This window comes from Rana temporaria, chromosome 5 (assembly GCF_905171775.1).
Source record: "Rana temporaria chromosome 5, aRanTem1.1, whole genome shotgun sequence".
In the NCBI taxonomy this organism is placed as follows: domain Eukaryota; kingdom Metazoa; phylum Chordata; class Amphibia; order Anura; family Ranidae; genus Rana; species Rana temporaria.
This window is the reverse complement of record NC_053493.1, coordinates 69,153,903-69,177,122: the sequence shown is the minus strand read 5'-3', so window position 1 is coordinate 69,177,122 and position 23,220 is coordinate 69,153,903. Positions and strand designations below refer to the sequence as shown.

General features: G+C 42.5%; 1 protein-coding gene and 1 non-coding gene across 5 annotated transcripts in view; both read left to right on the top strand.

The window, feature by feature from the left end:
- The window catches only part of ZMYND11 (zinc finger MYND-type containing 11), a 128,778-nt gene that overhangs the window by 90,944 nt on the left and 14,614 nt on the right, over positions 1-23,220 (top strand). For all 4 annotated transcript variants that reach the window (XM_040352685.1, XM_040352686.1, XM_040352689.1 and 1 more), the window contains 6 exons: positions 1,934-2,026; positions 2,219-2,306; positions 3,867-3,922; positions 6,834-6,911; positions 9,240-9,358; positions 11,375-11,582. In XM_040352685.1, coding sequence (XP_040208619.1) covers positions 1,934-2,026; positions 2,219-2,306; positions 3,867-3,922; positions 6,834-6,911; positions 9,240-9,358; positions 11,375-11,582 — 642 coding nt within the window. The remainder of the gene's footprint in view (positions 1-1,933; positions 2,027-2,218; positions 2,307-3,866; positions 3,923-6,833; positions 6,912-9,239; positions 9,359-11,374; positions 11,583-23,220) is intronic.
- On the top strand, positions 19,631-19,798 carry LOC120942155. The gene has a single exon (XR_005749936.1). It is a non-coding gene; the product is annotated as a U1 spliceosomal RNA (small nuclear RNA).

The window sequence follows — 23,220 nt, the reverse complement described above, 5'->3', positions numbered from 1 at the left end:
TTAGTTCAGAGAAACCTGCAGTGTTGTGCTTCTACTAAGCACATTTTACTGACTCCGCTTCCCCCCTTATGTTTATGTGATGTTACTGTAATGCTTTTATATTGATTATTAAAAAAGAAAAGAACACTGCGCTAAACCGAAAAAAGCTATAAAAATGCTGCTAGTACCAAAATATAGATACGTATATTAGGACAAAATAGGAAAAAATAATGTACAGCGCAAAAATAATAAATGAAAATAATGCTGTGACACAAAATTAATTTTTCATTTATTATTTAATTTTGTGTCACAGCATTATTTTCATTTATTATTTTTGCGCTGTACCTTCTTTTTTCCTATATTGATTATTGCATTGGACAGATTTTGCACCCTTCAATTTCAGTAAATCAACTATCTTTCTTTTCTTTTTCTTTTCCTTTTCCTTTTCCCTTTCCCTTTTTATTTATTTTTCTTTTTGTTTTCTTTCATGCATGAGAAAGTATAAATCTCATGAAGAGGGAGGTGTATAATATAATCCACTTTAGTCTGCATATTTTTAGACAAAATTCAGAGCCGTTCGGGTGATGGGGATACCAGCAATAAGGATTTAGTTTGAGGGGTGGCCACATGCAAAAACTTGAATACTACAATGAAAATTTGAGTGTGCTGGTACGAAGAAATACCGCATTTGTTATTGGCTTATTCAGCTAGAAATGTATGGGTGGTAGTGTATTCTTGGACCCTGAAAATGTACAGAAATCGAAATGTGTGATCATGAGGAATGATATTATTGTATGTTGCAAATGATTAGTCTACACACCCCGACCTTCCCTTTTAAATATCTTTATCTTTAGCTCTGATACATTTCTGGAACTTGCACACATTTACCTGTATAGCTGCATTTACTGTACAGATCTATAACTCTCCTTGTCCTTGCAGCTTGTAGTTTACTGATGAGATTGATATGTTTTCCACACTTCCCTGCAGCCTTTTGCCTTCTATTTACATCCTGCAGAGGGAACTGTTCTACTAAAGAATGTTCATGAGAAATAGGAAAGTGGCTGTGATAGCAGCTCCCCAAAAGTGCCTTCCCTGAGGCTTCCTATCAGCATAGCATGATGTAAGCAAACTACAGGAGGCTGCAGGGAAACATACAAATCTCTTGATAAAGTACAGCAGAGGCAGTTTTTTTGTGTAGGCTTCAGGGACCAGGTAAGTGTCTTGCTGGATTGCACAAAGTGCATTGTCATCTGTAATAATTCCATACCCAGTGGCATTAGCATGATGTTTACTAAAAAAAAAAAACATGTTATTCTTACTTGCTCGGTGGAATAATTTTGCACAGAGCGGCCCCAATTCTCCTGTCTCCTGCCAGTAGTCCTGGCTCCTGTCGAGTGCAAGCAGTGTCAAGCAGCTTGCTATGGGGGCATCCAAGCAGACTCACTCCCGATCCACTGCTCTGTGTGTCCATTCTCACGTGGAGCATCGCTCGGCCCGCTCCCACTCTCTCCTCATTCACTCACTGGCAGTGATTGGCAGAAGCCAGCGGCTCCTGTTGCTGTCTCGGCCAATGAGAAGGAAGAGACCTGGGAGAGCCGCTGCTCTCTTGCACATCTCTGTATCGAGATGGGGCTTGGGTAAGTATTGGGGGGGGGGGCTGAGGGGGCATAGAATGCACGAAGGTAAAAAAAAAAAAAAACCTTGATCCTTTACAACCATTTTAAGGATCCCACAAATGAACACAAGCTGCTGTAAGAGAGTAGCTCAGTAGCTCTTTTATAGACAGAGCCCTACCTATGACAGAAAGTGTGGTAATGGTCAGGAAGAGAAAAACAGCCTTAAATAAAAAGAACCAATGCAGCCACCACATTTAAGAACTGGATAGCTGCAATGCATTGATTTTTAGTTTTGGGTTTAATGCCACTTTTTACATTTATAAATTGTACCTTTTCAGGCAATTGAACTTAACAAGAAAGGGAAGGATCCAAAACACCCCATGTACAGAAGACTGGTGCATACAGCCATTGATGTGTCCACTATTAATGAGGTAGGTTCTTATCAAGCTTCTGTGAAAGTTCATAATTAATATAGTAATCATAAAAGGAGTTTCTGCTAAGTCTGAACGTTAAATTGGAGTAGTTTGTTTATTTGGAATGACATCATCATGTATCATATAAGACCAAGATTGCTGTTTTCTCTTAGCAACTGTTTAACCTGACTTTTTTTTTTTTTTTTACAGAAAGTGAATGAAGGAAAGTACCGAAGTTATGAGGAATTCAAGGCAGATGCTCAGCTTCTCCTGCACAACACCATTATATTCTATGGAGGTGATTTTGGTATTCTTGTTTCCTGCTTTGGGTATTTTTGTTTTACTTCCTTACACTTATATTGTAGTCTTGCATTCACCTGTCCCCGATCAAGCAAGATATCACTGCCTAGATTGCCTGGCTGCTTGTCAAGAGTCTTCTTGGCCAGGTTGGGGAATGGGCTCTGCAATCCTGTTCAGAATGAATGGGATTGCAAAATATGTGTAGGCCCTACCTGGGAAGACAGTTTAGTATAAGACTATATTATTGATTATATTGTTACAATGTCATCGGAAAGTCAGTGGGATATCTTAAGCAGCAGGCGGACATGTTGTCCCTGAATTTGATGTGTGGAAAGCAGACATGGCCATGTAGCTAGCAATCCAATCAGGGTGCCCTTGCTAACCCGTGTCCACAGCCAAAAGTGCTTACTGGACTACAGAGCAATGGAAGAAGGTGACCTCGTCTGATGAATCGCGTTTTCTTTTACATCACGTGGATGGGTCGGGTTCATGTGTATCGCTCTCCTGTGGAATAGAAGGCAGCACCAGGGTGCAGTATGGGAAGAAGGCAAGCTGACTGAGCCAGTATGACACTTTGGAAAAGTCTTCGGCTAGGTCCTACCATGTGGATGTTACTTGACAAATACCCCACCTACCTAAATAGTGTTGCCGACTAAGTACACTTAATGAAAATGGTATTCCTAGATGGTAGCAGCCTCTTTCAACAAGTTAATGTGCCCTACCACACTGCAAAAATGGTGTAAGATTGGTTTGAGGAACACAACACGTTGGATTTGGCCTCCAGATCTCAATCCAATCAAGAATCTTTAGGATGTACTAGAAAAATAAGTCCCATCTCTAGAGAGCCCATCTTACAGGACTTAAAGAGGAAGTAAACCCTGATGGGTTTTACTTCCTCTTTTGCTCCGTGCAAACCCTACACATTAAAAGCATAATGGGCCAGTATGCATTGCATACTAGCCCCATTATGTGACACTTACCTGCAAACGAAGCCCGCAATGTCCCCTGTGCAGGCCGCGTCCATCTTCGCCCCTCTTCCTTCCGGGGCCGCAGTCATGTGCGCGGGAGCCGTCAATCACACCACACGCTGGGGAAGAAACGGCATGGGGGTCAGTTTCTTCACAGCGCATTGCGCCGATGATATCGGCGTACTACAAGGGAAATATGTCCTAAACGACACACGTTTAGGAGATATTTCCACTACCTATAGGTAAGCCTTATTCTAGAGGATCTGCTACTGATGGCTTGATGCCAAATACCACAGAATACCTTCATAGGCCTGGTGGTGTCCATTCCTTAACAGGTCAGGGCTGTTTTGGTAGCTGTTTTGGCAGCAAAAGGGGGACCTACTCAATATTTGGTTAAAAACGATAAGTCATAACTTTACGACCACCCTCCTAATGCTTGTGACTATAAGTATTTTAAAGACCGACTAAAATGTTCCTGGTTTACATACAGATACAAATTGCTGAAATGTTGCATATAGAGGGTGAATAATCAAGTATTACATGTACTGATAAAATTGGAAGTCTGCTTATTTGCTGTGCTGTAATTATAGATGACAGTGAGCAGACTGATGTTGCCAAGGTTCTGTACACAGACACATGCCACGAGGTAAGTTTTATACAGCACTCTTCATTTATTTGACTTATAGTGTAATGACACTTTTCTGGGTACATCTAATACTTATTTTTCATACAGTTCACTACCTTTCATACTCCATTTCTGGTATCCATTGTAGCCAGCTTTGAAATTGCCGGCTTCTTCATAGATTCTCTGTTATTTGTTTAGCAAATTGTATATAAATCTAGAGCAACCCTTGTGGCAACCAGTTAAATGTTAAAGGATAAGTTCACTTCCACATTCCACACATCCTGCTTTCCTAGCTCCCCAATCAAAATCATCCTGCCATAGATGCATATTTACCTGAATCTCACAGCCACTGGCTGCACCTACACTGTGGATCTTCACTTCTATGGGAATGCCTCCAGCCACATGAACTGCACCATAGAAGTCTGTGGGGACCCGCAGACAATTTCAACTGCAAGATGTGAACATTTGCTGTGGCTGTGAGATTAAGGTAAGTGCAGCTTGCATCTGGGGCGGGTGCATCTGGAAGGGTGAGATCCTTTTGATGAGTTAAGTGGAATGGATGTCCCTCAAAGTGATTTGTAAGACTTTTTTATTTTTTTACTTGCCTGCTTTGTTCAATGGTTTTACAGAGAGCATCCCTGATCTTCCTTTTTTGGGGTCCCCTGCCAGCACTTCTGTGTGCCCCCCTAGCAAGCGGCTTCTCGTGCAAACTCAACCCTGAGCCGCACTGCATGTGTCTAATGACACACACAGTACAGCTTGGCCCCACCCCCCACATTGTCACTGGATTTGATTGACAGCAACAGGAGCCAGAGGCTCCAGCTGTTCTCACAGAGTCCATTGAGAAGGGGGAAAGTGCAAGTAAGTATTTAGGGGGGGGGGGGGCCTGCACCTAAAAGTTAATGCATAAGAGAAAGGTACAAACCTTTTAGCCCTTATAACCACTTTAATGTCTAGTCCCATTTCAGCTTGAAGGGGTTGTAAAGGTACAATTTTATTTTTCCCTCAATAGCTTCCTTTACCTTAGTGCAGTCCTCCTTCACTTACCTCATCCTTCCATTTTGCTTTTAAATGTCCTTATTTCTTCTGAGAAATCCTCACTTCCTGTTCTTCTGTCTGTAACTCCACACAGTAATGCAAGGCTTTCTCCCTGGTGTGGAGTGTCGTGCTTGCCCCCTCCCTTGGACTACGGGAGAGTCAGGACGCCCACTAACACACAGCTCCTTTCTCTATCTGCAACGTAGAGAGCGTCCTGACTCTCCTGTAGTCCAAGGGAGGGGGCGAGCACGACACTCCACACCAGGGAGAAAGCCTCGCATTACTGTGTGGAGTTACAGACAGAAGAACAGGAAGTGAGGATTTCTCAGAAGAAATAAGGACATTTAAAAGCAAAATCGAAGGATGAGGAAAGTGAAGGAGGACTGCACTAAGGTAAAGGAAGCTATTCAGGGAAAAAAATTGTTTCTTTACAACCCCTTTAAATTGAGTCAGGTTTGTGTCCCTGATTTCTCATTTAGGGAACAGAGTTTGGCTGCAGAGTGTATAGGGAAGAGAGCAAGGGAACCCCAACCTGCAGAATTCAGACAAACTGTCAATGGTTGCTGTTTACTTATCAAAATGTTTGATCAGCCTTTGCTATTCCTGTGAACACCTTCCAATGTACGTTTTGAAGGCATTGAGTTGCAATGAGGGTGGTGGGGGAGGGGGTTTGTCTTTTTATTCTTCAATAGGTTTTTTAATTGTACCAAACAAATATTGTATTTGTGTGTGGCAGAACCAGGGAATTTTCTTCAGCTTTATTCATTCTGAAATGGCTGCATATTCCCTTTTTATGTGTTACACTGTATTTCAGGATTAATGGTTTGCTGTAAGGCCCTGTACACACGATCAGTCCAAACCGATGAAAACGGACTGAAGTTCAGTTTTATCGGTTAACCGATGAAGCTGACTGATGGTCTGATGTGCGTACACACCATCAGTTCAAAAACCGATCGAGCCCAACGCGGTGACGTAAAAGACGACGACGTGCTGAGAAAAATTAAGTTCAATGCTTCTAAGCATGCGTCGATTTGATTCTAAACATGCCCGGGTTTGGAACAGATGCTTTTGCGTACTAACCATCGGTTTTGACCGATCGGTTACTCGTCCAGCAGTTCAATTTTAAAGCAAGTTCTAAATTTCTGGACCGAAGGATAACAGACTGATGGGGCCCACACACGGTGGGTTTGGACCGATGAAACTGAACTTCAGTCCGTTTTCATCAGTTTGGACTGATCGTGTGTACAGGGCCTAAGAAGTGCTGAAAGCTGTAAATCATTAAAATTATACGCTGGAGCCAGTTGGTTATGTCCCAAGCTTTCATCTCACAAGTTTTTTTTTTCGTTTTTTCTTTTATTGCAGTATTTCGCAAATATCCATACATGTGTACAGTGACACTGTCTGTTTAATATAATAGGGTATCGATGAGGTGTGGGCAGACAGTATTGTCAGCCATAAGGCATAACAGAATATTACATTGTATTCTATATATAAATAGAGACAAGGGGAACCAGATATACAACCAACTCATCTCTACACAGTTGCGGGTCCATGTTACATAGGTGTATTTTTTGTTTTGTTTTGTTTTCATTTAGGAAAAAAAAATCTCATAACTTGAATGGGTTTATATATATATATATATATATACATACATACATACATACATATATATATATGACTTTACTGTTCCATCTCCCTGTTTTGGTCTTTATTTTCTTTGTGTGGGTTGTTTGTAAAATGAACACTAGAGGGCAGAACTACAACCAAAGATGATATTCCGCATTGTGGAAGTTTAATTGTAAACCATCGGTTTTCCGTGTCTATGCAATGTTATTGTCATGTAAAAACATAAGCATACTGTATGATGATGGGTTTAAATATTTTCTGCTTTCAGTTGGATGAACTGCAGCTCTGCAAAAATTGCTTCTATTTGTCAAACGCACGGCCTGACAACTGGTTCTGCTATCCTTGTGTATGTATCCTAAGATTTAAGTCTTTTGAACTTTTTACCTTGCTCTAAATTTTTCGTGATCCTGGTCACTTATAGGGTTCAGTACAAAGATTGATGGTCCCACGTGTTTAATATGAAGTTGCCCTATGTTTGTAATGTCAATGATCGCACTTTGTGCCAGTCTGCTTCAGCTGGAATTTTTTTTTTTTTTAATATGCTATGTTGTCGTTTCTTTTTTCAAAAAGATGTATTGAATAAAGTTCAACATGTTGCGGTTTCTAATTGATTTGCCATTGTTTTCATTATCAGTAGCTAGACAAGTCGGGCGCAGCAGATAACAGCACATTTTTACACTCTGTAGAAATATGTGCAGCAAACTGTGCATGATGGACCCTCAGCAGCAGGTGCAGCAAGTCACCGCACATGAAATAGTCTGTTGAAGAGGGTGTAATATATACTGCGTGATGCGATCTTTATAGAATGAAGCATAAGGTTAAAGGATAAGTTCACCTTTTTGTAACATGTTACACGCACTTTCAGGGTGTAAAATGTAACACATCACTGTAGCACTGGCCACTGCAGCGAGCGGGGGATCATCTCGTAGGCCACTCGGCCTATTAATGTGAAAACTACAAGTACAACATTCTTTACAGCTGTCTGCTTGTAGTTCTCAATGAACTACCAGGGTGCTGATGAGTGCTCTATGTAGTTCATTGAGTCTTCCTGGCAGTGTGTAACTGCCTGCCCATACACAGAATGTCTGCAAGAGCCCTGTAAGCACCTGCTTTGCAGGCTCATAGTAGAAACCAAAAATAAATGCACATGTTACCTGCAAAAAGATGTGTATTTATTTATTTTACAATGGTGAACTTTTCCTTTAAAGCACATGCCACGATCTGTGGAGTTGCAGCTACAGCAAACGGTGCATGATGCACGCTCCATATTAGGGTCCAGAGGGTACAGTCTACATAGTCAAGATGCAGCAGGCCCCAAGTACATGGTAAACTTTATTGAATGGGGTATTGCAAGCTACAGTACATTGTACACTCTCTAGAGATAGCTGACAGCCCATTGTACACTTTCCACAGTTGTAGTCTAACTGTATATTAGTCATATAGCTCTTGTTGGACTTATCAGTTCAATAAGATTATTTTCAATCTGGAATTGTGTTGGGCATTTAAATAGTATAACTCAAAGAAAAAAGCCACACACCAGTGATGTCTTCACAGGCAAAATAAATCATCAGCCAACAAGCTTCATTGCATAATCTCGCCCCTAGGACCTACCTCTCTAACATGTTTCACCCATTGAGCTTAATCACAGAGGATATTCTCTATGGTGTGTTTTACCCTAAGGCTGCTTTCACACATATGAGATCATCTCCCATTGCCGTTTTACACAGAGACAGCGGTGCTGTCTCTAGAGATGAAAGAGAGTCTGTGTCCCTTGTACATAGGAACACAGATCGGTCACCCCCCCCCAGTCACCCTCCACCTACAGTTAGAACACAATGCAGGGAATACATTTAACACCTTCCTCACCCCCTAGTGTTAATCCATTCAATGCCAGTCACATTTATACTGTAATTAGTGCATATTTATAGCACTGATCGCAGTATAAATGTGAATGGCGCCAAAAATGTGTCCGATGTGTCCGCCATAACGTCGCAGTCCCAATAAAAATCTCAGATCGCCGCCATTTCTAGTAAAAAAAAAAAAAAATAATAAAAAATTATTATTCTGTCCCCTATTTTGTAGGCGCTTTTGCGCAAACCAGTCGCTTATTGCGATTTTTTTTTTTTACCAAAAATATGTAGAAGAATACGTATCGGCCTAAACTGAGGAAATTTTTTTTTTTTTTTTTTTTTAATTGGGATATTTATTATAGCAACAAGTAAAAAATATTGTATTTTTTTCAAAATTGTCGCTCTTTTTTGTTTATAGCGCAAAAAATAAAAACCGCACAGGCGATCAAATACCACCAAAAGAAAGCTCTATTTGTGGGGAAAAAAGGACGTCAATTTTGTTTGGGAGCCACGTCGCACGACCGCGCAATTGTTAGTTAAAGCGACGCAGTGCCGAAAGCTGAAATTTCACCTGGGCAGGGAGGGGGTATATGTGCCCTGTAAGCAAGTGGTTAATCACAGCTACTTTAAACCCATCAGGTGAAACATGTTAGAGGGGGTGAGATCATGTGCTGAAACTTGTCTGCACCTGACTCCAGCTTATGGGAAGAATGGTTGGAGCAGTGCACTTTTTCATGACTCTACAAAAACTCTAATGACAAATACGTTCTGATCAATCTGCTGTTCCTTATTTTACATATAGTTTTTTTTTTTTTATCTTGCAGATTCCTAACCATGAGCTGGTTTGGGCTAAGATGAAAGGTTTTGGCTTCTGGCCTGCCAAAGTCATGCAAAAAGAAGACAATCAAGTAGATGTTCGATTCTTTGGCCATCATCACCAGAGGTACCAGAAATATCACAAAAACTTCTCATATTGGGCTTCAAAGTTCAGCGTCTGATGATCCAGTATATACACAGCTTAGCAAGTATCAGAGGGCTGTGTGTAATTGGTGATACATAAGGTAGTAATAGAACAGGCGTGCCCCTTGGCTTTTTAGTAAAATTCTTTTGATCCATGAGCTGTAGAGGAATAAGGGAAAATGTTGGACTGGACCATTAAGTCCCCTTTCACACTTGCACCACTTGTCCCACGATTTCGGACTGCAAAATCGTATGACAAGTCATTCTCCATGATTTTCAATGACTACCATTTATACTGGCACAACTTTAAGTCATGCCTACTTCAAAGTAGTCCCTGCACTACTTTGGTCCGATTTTGATGCTACTTACACAGGCATTCATTGAAATCGGTGAAAATCACGCGACTTTGAAGTCGCACAAGTGTGAAAAGGGGTTAAGGGTGATGAATGTTCACTAAAGGATGGGAGGCTGATTATAGAAAGGGAATGTAAGGGGGTTATTTACTAAAGGCAAATCCACTTTGCACTACAAGTGCAAAGTGCACTTGAAATTGCACTGAAAGTGCACTTGGAATTGCAGTCGCTGCAAATCTGAGGGGTGGATCTGAAATGAGGGGAAGCTCTGCTGATTTTATCATGTGCTAAAATGCTTTTCTTTATTTTCCTTGCATGCCCCCCTCGGTTTTACAGCGACTGCACTTCCAAGTGCACTTTCAGTGCAATTTCAAGTGCACTTTGCACTTGTAGTGCAAAGTGGATCTGCCTTTTGGAAATAACCCACTATGTGTCTATCTGGAATTACTAGAAGTATATAGGGGTTTATCACTGTCTGAGGAAGGAGGACACATTTTTTTTATATACAGTACTATATAGCACCATCAATACACATACAGCCGGTAAAATAAGTATTAAATACGTCACCATATTTCTAGGTAAATATATTTCTAAAGGTACTATTGACATAAGATTTTCACCACACGTCGATACCAACCCATGCAATCCATACATACAAAGAATCCAGCCGGCTTTGTGAAAGTGGTCGGCAGCTACGGAGTTGCCACATCACTTTTACTTTAAAGCCAATCGCCAGCTGAACAAAACCCACTACTGCAGTCATCAGCGTGTGATTAAAGTGGTTGTAAAGGTTCACGTTTAAAAAAAAACATATTGTACTTACCTTCACATACTTACCTCCACTGTGCAGTTCGTTTTGCACAGAGTGGCCCCAATCCTCCTGTTCTGGGGTCCCATGGCGCCTCTTTCGGCTCCTCCCCACAATAGATCACCCCCTCTGGGAAGCTCTCTCCTGAGGGGGTTACCTTGCGGGCACGCTCCTGTGTCATACACTCGGCGTCCATAGCTGCCGAATATATGACTCTGCCCCTGCCCCCCGACTCCCCCGCATTATTAGATTTGATTGACAGCAGCTGGAGCAAATGGCTGCACTGCTATCAATCTATCCAATGAAGAGCCGAGAAGCCGCGAAGAGAGCTTTGTGGGATCGCGCCTACAGAAATTTGGTGCTCAACTAAGTAAAACGGGGGGAGGGGGGCCCGGACACTGCAAAGTGTTTTTTCACCTAAATGCATAGGATTCATTAAGGTAAAAAAACACAAATGTTTACAAACCCCTTTAAGGGTTGACATACGTAGATAGTATGTCTAAAGAGCTCAGTTTGATATGGGGCTGTCTCTCAAGGCTCCCCAGTTTTGGAAGATTGCCGCAGCATACAAGGTTCCAGCAAGTCTGTAGGCACAGTCAGTTTTCGGGGGGATTTCAGCCTGAGCGATGTCAGCAAAGCTGCGTTCTGGAGCAGGTCCCCACTCTGTCCCTGAAATATGTTAGCAGCTTGGGTTGGCAGTTTATCTATTGTTTAATTTGAGAACTATATCATTCGAAATTGTAGAAAAACTTGTTTGGTCTGGCATTTGTTTGATGTAGAAGAACTGAGACAGTGTTGCATATCTGTAGTGATATTTGTGAAACTCCCATGAATACAGGGCCTGGATCCCTTCAGAAAACATTCAGGAGATTACAGTCAATGTTCATCAGTTACATGTAAAGCGCAGTATGGGCTGGAAAAAAGCTTGTGATGAACTTGAACTGCATCAGCGCTTCCTACGTGAAGGGCGATTCTGGAAATCCAAAGGAGAAGACAAAGGGGAGGAAGAAGCAGAATCGAGTATCTCATCCACAAGTAATGAACAGGCAAGTGATCAACAATTGCAATTTTCAGTAAAAATATTACATTTTAGCACCAACAAAATGCTTAATTTGTCTTGAACCCCTCTGCTTTCCAGGTAAAACTGTAGAGGTTCAGTCAATGCACTTCAAAGCCTCTTGAAAATGCTTTCTTTGGCAGCTGTGACCTGCTTTTGTTCAAACAGACCTGCAAAGACAATGCAGACACATTAGGCCTTGTACACACGACCGAACATGTCTGCTGAAACTGGTCCGCAGACCAGTTTCCGAGGAAATGTCCGACCGTGTGTAGGGCCTAGCGGACAGGTTTCCTGGCCTAGTGGAAGCATGCTAAGAAACTTGTCCGCTGGAAACCTGTCCGTCGGACATGTCCGATGGTTAGTACGACTCATCGGACATGTCCGCTGGTTATGACGTATAACCAGCGGCCCGAAATCCTGCGCATGCGTCAAATTGATTCGACACATGCGTGGAAGCATTGAACTTTCGTGTTAGAGAACGTCTGTGTCTTCTACGTCACCGCGTTCTCTGTCCGCGGGGATTTTGGTCTGATGGTGTGTACATACATCGGACCAAAAGCTCCCAGCAGACATGTCCAATGAAAACGGTCCGCGGACCGTTTTCATCGGACATGTCTCCTCGTGTGTACAAGGCCTTACGGTTTTGAACCTCTGTTTCTTCTGAATATCCAAAAGAGGAAACAAACTGTTGCTTCTTTGAATGTTACTAGAAGCTGACAAGTCTGGTGGGATTTTAAGCAGTATTGAACACAAACGCAAACATTTTATCATATTGCAGCTTACCAATTAGATGTGATGGTTGCAGTTGTTTTCTTCTTTTTTTTTTCATCTGGTGATCTGGCCAGTAGGTCTGTTTTTCAACAGAACAAGCTGTTCTGCATATGTAGCAATTACAGGGTTGAGACAAACCATTTACTGCCGACAGGGGTGCTTACAATGATCAGATTTTGTTTATCTATGTAAAAACCTTTATCACAAAAAAAAAACAGTTTGCTGTAACTGCTTATAGTGTTATCTGGAGTTCAGCTGCAGTTTGTTCAGTGTATTTAACCACTTAAGGACCAAGCCTGTTTTTGAGATTTGGCATTTACAAGATTAAAACATTATTTTTTTTGCTAGAAAATTACTTAAAACCCCCAAACATTATATATATTTTTTTCTAACACTCTAGGGAATAAAATGGCGGTCATTGCAATACTTTTTGTCACACCGTATTTGCGCAGCGGTCTTACAAGCGCACTTTTTTGGGGGAAAAAAATCAAGTTTTTGTATTAAAAAAATAAGACAAAAGTAAAGTTAGCCCAATTTTTTTATATATTGTGAAAGATAATGTTACGCAGAGTAAAATGATACCCAACATGTCACGCTTCAAAATTGAGCCCGCTCCTGGAATGGCGTCAAACTTTTACCCTTAAAAATCTCCATAGGCGACGTTTAAAAAATTCTATAGGTTGCATCTTTTGAGCTACAGAGGAGGTCTAGGACTAGAATTATTTCTCTCGCTCTAACGATCGCGGTGATACCTCACTTGTGTGTTTTGAACACCGTTTTCATATGCGGGCGCTACTCACGTATGCGTTCGCTTCTGCGCGTGAGCTCGTCGGGACGGGGCGCTTTAAAAAAAAATATTTTTTGTTTTCTTATTTATTTTTATTTATTTTATTAATTTTTACAGTAAAAAAAAATGTATCACTTTTATTCCTATTACAAGAAATGTAAACATCCCTTGTAATAGAAAAAAAGCATGACAGGTCCTCTTAAATATGAGATCTGGGGTCAAAAAGACCTCAGATCTCATATTTAGACTAAAATGCAAAAAAAAAATATATATATATATAATAATAATTTGTCATTTGAAAAAATGACAACAAGAAAATATTGCTTTAAGAAGCATGGGCGGAAGTGCGTTTTGACGTCACTTCCGCCCTGCTATGCTATGGGGAAGGGTGGGGGTCATCTTGGGGGGGGGGGGAAGAGAACTATTGCAGCCATCTAATGATTGATAAGCTGCATTATATTACTTTTTGCGATATAAACAAAAAAAGAGCGCCAATTTTGAAAAGGGAACACAATATTTTTTTACTAATAATATAATAAATATCCCCCCAAAAAATGTAAAAATAAGATTTCTTCATCAGTTTAGACCAATGTGTATACTTCTACATATTTTTTGGTAAAAAAAATTGACAAAGCGTGTATATTGATTGGTTTACACAAGTTATAGTGTCTACAAAATAGGTCGATATATTTATGGCATTTTTTTTTTAAATAGTAATGCCAATGATCAGCAATTTGTAGCGGGCCTGTGACATAGCATCGGACACTTTTGACACTTTTTTTGGGACCAGTGACAGTGATCAGAGCTAAATATAGCCACTAATTACTGTATAAATGTCACTAGAGGTTGATCAAGGGGTTAAATGTTCCCTAGGGAGGTGTTTCTAACTGTGGGGTAGTGTACTGACTGGGAATAGAGAGAGAGGCCCGGTTCACACTGATGCAAGTTCATAACGAATGTGATACGTCAAAAACATTCTAAATTCGCATGTCATCTATAAAGTCATTATTTTAAATCACAGCCGTTTACATACAAACGTTGCGATTTCTCTACGAATGTGATTAAAAAAAAGGGTCTTGTGCAAGTTTAGAGCGTTGCGTTGCGAATTTAGTCTCCATAGACATCAATGTAAATTGTTATGGAATCGTATTGATGGTTCACATATGTGCGAATTCCACCACACTACTCTCCACAAAAAACATTAAATACACAGGAAGTTAACAATCTTCTAATGGGGACAAAGATTTGCAGGAATTTTCTTACTTCCTGTTTGATTATGAGACAGGAAGTGAAGGGCGACACAGAGGGAAAAAAAAAACTGACCGGGGCTTTAGGGTGTTACTATATCCAAAGCTGAAAAAAGTTTTGCCCTTAGGTATACTTTAATACCGCTTTCCCAGGTGGTGGGGAAAAAAAAATTGGGCTTTATTTCTACATTTGTACTAAAATAAGAGGTAGTTTTCAACCTTGCTTGAAAATTAAAGTGGAACCATCAGTGGTTTTACATATCAGTAGGAATGCTTTTCTGACATGTCACAATATACAGCAACTGTATAATTTTTCTAAAAAAGCCTTATTATCTAGGCTGAGATAATGTGATCAGCCTGCTGCAGGCAGGGAGAAGAATTTCCTCAGTCCTCGCTCTCCTCCAGTATTCAGATTGTAACATGTTAACCACTTTAGCCCCGGACCATTTTGCCGGTCAATGACCGGGCCCCTTTTTGCGATTTGGCACTGCGTCGCTTTAACTCAGTGGTCATCAACCCTGTCCTGCAGGGCCCACTAACAGGCCAGGTTTTATTTATTACCTTGGGGAGATGCAGTGTAGAATACTGCAATCACTGAGGAGCAAATGATATCAGCTGTGATGTATTTCAGTTATCTTGCAAACCTGGCCTGTTAGTGGGCCCTGCAGGACAAGGTTGATGACCACTGCTTTAACTGACAATTGCGCGGTCGTGCGACGTGGGTCCCTAACAAAATTGGTGCACTTTTTTTCCCACAAATAGAGCTTTCTTTTGGTGGTATTTGATCACCTCTGCGGTTTTAATTTTTTGCGCTGTAAACAAAAAAAGAGCTACAATTTTTTTTTTTTTTTTTTTTTTTTTACTTTTTGCTATAATAAATCTCCCCCAAAAATATATAAAAAAAAGCAATTTTTTCCTTAGTTTAGGCCGATACGTATTCTACATTTTTTACGTTAAAAAAAAGTCGCAATAAGCGTTTATTGATTGCGCAAAAGTTATAGCGTCTACAAACCAGGGGATAGTTTTTATGGCATTTTTATTTATATATTTTTTTTTTACTAGTAATGACGGCGATCAGCGATTTGTATCAGTACTGCGACCTTATGGCGGACACTTCGGACACTTTTGATACATTTTTGAGACCATTGGCATTTTTATAGCGATCAGTGCTATAAAAATGCATTGATTACTGTAAAAATGTCACTGGCAGGGAAGGGGTTAACACTAGGGGGTGAGGAAGGGGTTAATTATGTTCCCTAGGTGTGTTCTAACTGAAGGGGGTGGTGGGACTGACTAGGGGAAATGACAGATCGCTGTTCATAAATTGTATGAACATGCGATCAGTCATTTCTCCCCCTGAAAGGACCGGGAGCTGTAACGAGCGATTGCGGGGGGCCTGGCAGTGATCGCGCCCGCCGGGCACACACGCGGGACCAGGGGCGAGCAGGGGGCGCGTGCCCCCCTAGTGGCTGAAATGCGAAATCACGTAATATTATGTGATTTTGCACAGCCGAGCCGACCTGCCGCCGGTGGCTGGTCGGCAAGCGGTTAACGTGATTTTAAAGGTACATTTTTTATTTTTTAAATAACAAACATGTCTATACTTACCTGCTCTGTGCAATGGAATTGCACACAGCGCCGTGAACCTCCTATTTTCGGGTCCCCCGCCGGAACTCCTGGCCCCTCTTCTCTGTCCAGTGCCCTCATGAGAAGCCTTTTCCCATCTTCCTATGGGGGAACTCATGCATACTCACACCCGAGCCCCCCTGCTGTGACCATTGACACAGACAGTGGGGCTCGGCTCCGCCCCCCGCTTCCTCATCACTGGCTTTGATTGACAGCACTGGGAGCCATTGGCTCCTGCTGTCCCAGCAAAGCCAGTGAGACCCAGAAGTGAAAGGAGGGAAGAGCTGCAGACGTGCACGGCGATGGATCGAATGAAGGGTTCAGGTAAGTAAAAGGTGGGGTGAGGGTTGATGCTGACTGTCATGTCTGAGCCAGAAACCCAGTCTAGGAAGTAAATGCTGACCCTGGATAATTCCTGAAAAAAGATGAAAGAAAATCAGGTGAAGGCATTTGTACAGCTGTCTGTCCAACAAAAGTGGCTGGGTTGAAGGAATAAACATCTGTACTCAGACTGCATGCACCATATATATATAAATACATATATCTGGCACTAAGTTCTCTTTAACAGTTTGTATAATGTACATAGGCAAAGCACACCATTCCTTTGTGTTCTCTCCTTTTTGGTTTCATTATTACACCTCCAGGTCAGGGTGATGTCACTGAGGTATTCTCCGAGTTGTCCATTATGATGACCTGAATTATGAGTCTGCAGTTGTGCGTTGTCTTTGTCACTACCTCTCCTTCACTCTTCATAACTGCAGATCAGCATCATAAGCGTTTACTTTCCCTCCCTAGCTGGCTCATCCTTTGCAGTCCCCAAGCTTGCCTGCTGTTGCCACCCACTCCTAACCTTGCTTCTTGGAAACACAAGCTGCCAGTCAATTTCGGCCATGTGACGTGTAGATCGGTAGTATGTACTGTCTTTAGGGTTGCCAACCGTCTGTTAATTCATTAACAGTTTATTAAAATCAATATGTTTTGCTCCAGCCTGCAAGTGTCCATAGACTGGAGCCTTTGTTTGTAAAAATGTCCCTCTATTGGCTGTATTGCTGTCATATGATGTGGTTTTACGATGCAAAGCAGGCAGCTATGCATAGGGATGCTGAGAGATGTGATTGCTCCTCTATACATCCTGTCTCTCTCTTCTTAGTCCTAGAGGAATACAGAATGAGACTTTAGAGTTCCAAGTCTTGCTCTGGTTTCCTATGGGACTAGGAAGTGATGAGAAAGCAAAGCGGTGCGAAAAGAAAAAAAAGTGTAGTGTGTTCATCAACTGAATTAAAGCAACACACCATCACTTTATGTGATGAAAAAAAACGACATTTTCTGTGAAGTAAAAAACGACGTTTTTGAAACTTCAGTTTTCAAAGACGAAGTTGCCTACACACCATCGTTTTTCTCACAATGTTCTAGCGAGGTTATGTTCTCACCACTTTTTCCATTAAAGCTCACTTCTGGGCATGCGCGGGTGTAAAAACGTCTTTTTAAATGTCGTTTTTTGCTACACACGGTCAATTTCTGTGAAGTAAAAAACAACGTTTTGAAAAACGACACATAAAATTGAAGCATGCTTCAATTTTTTTTGGTCGTTTTTTACAAGACATAAAATGACGTTTTCCCCCCCACACGGTCAATTAAAGTGACGTTTTTAAAAACGTCTTTTTTTTTCATCACATAAAGTGATGGTGTGTACGGGGCATGAGATGTGTTAAATGTGACGACTCCTCTGTGTCCGACAGTCGGTGAGCTGTGCTGTCCCTATTTTGGATGAATGAACTTCATGTAAGCAGGAGCATCAATTCCGGAAAGATGCAAACCTCAAACTTGGTTTACCCTGACAATTTCTATCTGATAGGATCATGAAGCTTTGACACTAAGACCCCATTCACACATGAGTTTTTTGTAAAATATTTGAAATGTTCAGCGTTAAAGCCCCATTGTTATAAGTAGCATCTGTTCACACTTGAGCGCTCAGGTGACACTTACTCGAAAAAGTGCAGGAGCTTGTTTTCAGGCAGATTTGGGTGTTTTTTTACCCCATATTATTAATTCAATGGGAGCACCTGAGAAAATCTGTGTTAAACACACGTTTCAGGCGCTTCCATAATAAAGTCTATTGGACCAAAAAGGTGTGATCTTGCTCCAAAGCAGCTCCAATATAGCACATTTCTACTAAAATGTGCCCAAAAATTAACACCTGTAACCAGATGAATATGTTGCACTCAAGTGAAGCATCACTAAGGCCTCGTACACACGATAGGTTAACGAGAGAACAACAGTCTGATGGACCGTTTTCATCGGTCCAAACCGATCGTGTGTAGGCCCCATAGGTTATTTAACCATAGGTTTAAAAAAAAGCCAACTTGCTTTTAATTTAACCTATGGATTCCTAACCGATGGGAAAAAAACTATCGTTAGTAGGCACAACCATCGGTTAAAAATTCACGCATGCTCAGAATCAAGTCGACCCATGCTTGGAAGCATTGAACTTTGTTTTTTTCAGCACACCGTTGTGTTTTACGTCACCGCGTTCTGACACGATCGTTTTTTAACCGATGGTGTGTAGGCACGACTGACCATCAGTCAGCTTCATCGGTTAACCTAGGACAACGTTCCTTCAGACCGTTCTCATCGGATGGACTGATCGTGTGTACGAGGCCTTAGACTAACGTGCATTTCAGCTTTTGCAGTTAAATTTGAGAAATCCCCACTGTTTGTTTCTTTTCACACAGCGTAACTAAAAATATTTTATATTTCTTACCTTTTTCGCTAGCTGTGTGGAGCAGGCTATACATATGACACTATAGGCCACCATCGCTCTGAATAATTTCCAATGTGCAAGTAGGGACAAAAGTAATAGACAATTTGTCAAAGTGTATTACCATACAGTAAGCCAGCCAGGCCTGGAAATCTTTAACACTTTGTTAGGGCAGACAGTCCTGCTCATCTAGTTATGAGATCAGCCAGCACAGTACAGACAAGTGTCAATTATGGCAAACACAAGTCCCCAGGGAGCACGAAGTAGGATTTTTCGATTCTGGAATTTCATGAGAAGAGCAAAAAAAAGGTCAGCTGCATTTTTTTTATATTTTTTTTAAATGTATGCTCATTGAATGGGACCAATGTAACAAGTATCCCAATTTGGTTGCAAAAGTGGAAATACACAATAGAGAGCTCTGAATAACGCTTGTTTTCTTGTGTATTGAGGCCCACACAAAGTCTTTTATCAATAGTTTGTTCTGCCACTAACAGGAAGATTTGACACTTTGAAACAAAAATACTGCTGGCCAGCCCAGGATAATCCCTCCTACTACCATCATGCCTCATTTTTTTTCTTTTGCTAGTGTCCTAGGAGGATAGACATCCTTTTGTTAGTCATTCTGCGGGAACAAGTAACCCAATTTTGCAAGCACATTTACCTAGATACCAACCCCCCCCCCCAGTGCGGACTGTTCATTTACAGTAGTAAATGAACAGTGCTGATTTTGTACTAAAGTAGTCTCCCTCCATGATAAATCGGGTAGTGTCTAGCCTTAACACAGCGACCACCATACTGGCAGAGGACAAAGCCAATAGGAGGTGTGGAAGCCCTCTCTGGTAGCCCTACTTCCCTGGCAGGGGAGACACCATGATCATGAAGGTGGTTCTCCCAGGGCGAGGCTCGGCCATTGCACTCTGATCGTGGTGTCTTCCCTGTCGCTTCTCGGCCTTTTGGCTAGGATCGAGTGTGGTATCTGTTCTTATCAGTTGTCTGCGGAGCGCTGAAGCACCTCCTACATGGGGAGGGTGGATGCAATCCAATGACGTCATTGCACCTGGAAGGATGGTTTCAGCAGGGACTACGCCGTGCTGCCCGACAGATACTGGGGGCCGGCCCATGGTTAAGTCTGAGCCATCTGGAAGGGTGCTCCTGGTGAGGATGGGTGCTGCGCTTGGTCTTGGTCTTTTTGCAGAGTTCTAGTCTGGCCTTCTGGCTGGCTGGTGTAAGTGCTATCTCTGTCGGCGATCCGGTAGGAGGAGCTGGTAATGCCCTGGGGTGAAACGGGGTAGGACCATGCAAATCCGCCGGGTTGACGGAGGGTCTGGAGGGGCTAGTATTGGTGGAGGCTGCTAACTGGCGTGGCAGTTCTCACCAAGAAAACCTTGAAGGGCTCTCTAGCTGGTAGGGGTGGAGGGCTGCACTGGCCGGTCGGGGGGTCGGATATGGAACGAAAAGCCTATGGTGCATGTGCCCCTGGAGTGGCAGTCCAGGGGTATCTGAAGATCACTGTGTGTGAGGGACACATTGATTTAAGATACCACGGTCACTGCACCAGATACACGCTTTTTTTAGCACCTGCCTCCTGGGCCGGGCCTTTTGGCTAGGACCAGAGGAATTTTTTATTCCTGGCCGGAGGGCCTGGTCATTGTTGATCACAATGGCTGCTTCTTTCACTCTCCTCTTCACTATCCCTTTCCCCCACTTTCTTTTATTTAAGCCTATGTTTGTCACTTTTTTGTCTTATTTTTGTTTGTGCACGTTTTGTTCACTGTGAGATTAATAGGGTGCCGGTCCTCGGGCCAGCCCTGAACGTCTTGGGAGTGGGTGGACATGGCCTTCTGGCTTAGTTCACTTGCTCTCATGGGGTCTCCCTTCGGGGGAGCCCCACCTAGTACTGGGAGGGTTCTCTTTCGGCAGTCCCTCCGAGGAAGTTGGGTCCGTGTCGGCTTCGGTTGCTCGGACCACAGTACCTCAGTCCCCGTCTGGAGCCTAACGCCCCGGGGGATCAGGGTTTGGGTCCCTCTTCACAGGAGGACCACTTGACGTTGCACCAGTCTGCACGTTTTTGTGAACACTCTTTATGTGTGTGCACATTTTTTCTGCACCGGGTGGAGTTTTTGGGTGTGTTCACACGCCATAGGCTTTTCAAAAAAAAAAAGCCCTGCTGTTCACTTGATCTTTGGCGTAACTTTGCCTTACCAATGCTGAGGAAGGTTTCTTGTAGAACTCAAAGAGCAAACGTCTGTAGCTTTACATTTCAGCTGTAATGGTCTGCTAGAAGTTTCTTGTTTCAACTCTTGCGTGGGTCTTCTGTCAATACACGTGTAGGGCACGATGATCAAAGTGCTGGACCGCACAACCTGCATGTAAGAAGCATTTGATCTATGTAGCTTTAGCCTACGAGGGACAACTTCAGTTTCGCCCAGCTCTTGATGTCAATTTAAGGATGCTACAGGTGGGAAGAGCACCCATCTTCCTGAGTGGAAGAAGACTAAGACACAGACTGGGAAGGTTCATCTCCCCATTGGCGGTGAAGAAAAGTCCTTTTCTTTGCACCACTTCCGCAACATCCACACCTAGAACCCCCAAGCATGGCTCACTGTCCCACCGCAATGTCTAAAGCTCAAAGTCAGCCAAGCCCTCTGACGCTACTCTCTTGTGGCATCATTATTGTGTGATACTTAGATGATGTTCTGTTAAGGTAACAGTCAGCTCAGGCTCTGTTGGACAGTGTGGGCTTAAATGTGCAAACATTGTAGCAGTCCTGATAGATCCTGAACCATCAGACATCAAAATGTTAACCAAATTATCATTTAAAATATCCATGTGTAGTCCTAGATACAGCTCAGAGTGTTTATTCCTCAGAAGAAGCTTTAAACTCTCAGATTCCAGGTTTGTACCTGAGAATTCTGGGTCTGGTGATTGGGCTCATTTTGAGGCAGTTTTATTTAGTCAATTTCACTTCAGACCTTGCAACAACATTCTGATGTCTCGGGACATGTTGTCCAGTCTGTGGACAGACCTATTGGCACTGGAATCCGGAAAGTCCTTCCTTCCCATCTTCCCATCTGTGGGCAATTTGTCAGTCTCTGTATTGTTTGATCATCTTGCTGATGTGAGCCTCTAGGTTCAACAACAAACTGGACAGGTTTGTCTCTAGGTACCGATTCTCTAGCAGAAGCAGTGGGTGCTCTGGTGTATAGCCATTCCTTCTCTGAAACTTCTTTATTGTTTGCTTCACAGGGTTTAGAAGGAGGGCATTCAGGTGATCCTCATTGCTCTGGAGTGGCCCAGGCAGATGTGGTACTCCAACCTGGTAAGACTCCTAGCAGATGCTCCGTGGGCTCAAAGTGGCGTTGAGGCCCAGGATTTCTCTCTTATGGTAGTTTTTGCCTTTTTCCCCCAATTGGTCATCATTCTTCTGTCCCTCTGTCCAGCTTACCCTAAGGAAATTTTACTCTGTTGTCTGGATTTGGTTCAGTCTTTGAGCGTTTCTCCCTTTAACACTGCATCTTTCAAGAAGACCGATTCACTTTTAATAATTGGGCAAACGCCATAAGGGTTCATTGGCTTCTCATTTCACCAATTCCCAGTGTCTCAGACGGACTATCATACAAACTCATCAAGGATCAGGTTCCACCCTACCCTCAAGGCATACTCTACTACATCTGTGAGTGCTATTTGGGCTTTTTGGCACCAGCCTACTGTTTCTTAGTTTTGCAAAGCTGCCACCTGGTCTTCTGTGCACACATTCCCTAAGTTCTACCAGTTGGACGTTGAGGCCTCATCTGATGCCAGCTTTGGATGTAAGGTCCTTCAAGAAGTCTCAACTCTTAAAGCTTGTTCTCTGTTGTTTTCTTGGGCTTGTTATTATTGTTTATTCCCTTTGTTGCCCACCCCTCAGTTGGACTGCTTTTGGACGTGCCGAAGGTTAAAGGTGTCTTTGTCCCTCATTGAACATGAAAGAAAACTCGAACCTTCAGCTCCCTCCACATATTTTCTATGGGATTAAGGTCTGGAGACTGGTTAGGCCACTCCAGGACCTTAATGTGCTTCTTCTTAAGCCACTCCTTTGTTGCCTTGGCCATGTGTTTTGGGTTATTGTCATGCTGGAATACACATCCTGGACCCATTTTCAATGCCCTGGCTGAGGGAAGGAGGTTCTCACCCAAGATTTGACGGTGCATGGCCCCGTCCATCATCCCTTTAGCAGAACCCCCCCCCCCCCCCCCCCCCCCAGAGCGTAATGTTTCCACCTCCATGTTTGGTGGGGATGGTGTTCTTGGGGTCATAGGCAGCATTCCTCCTCCTCCTCCAAACACAGCAAGTTGAGTTAATGCCAAAAATCTTGACTTTGGTCTCATATGACCACAACATTTTAACTCAGGTCTCTCCTGAATCATTCAGATGTTCATTAGCAAACTTCAGACAT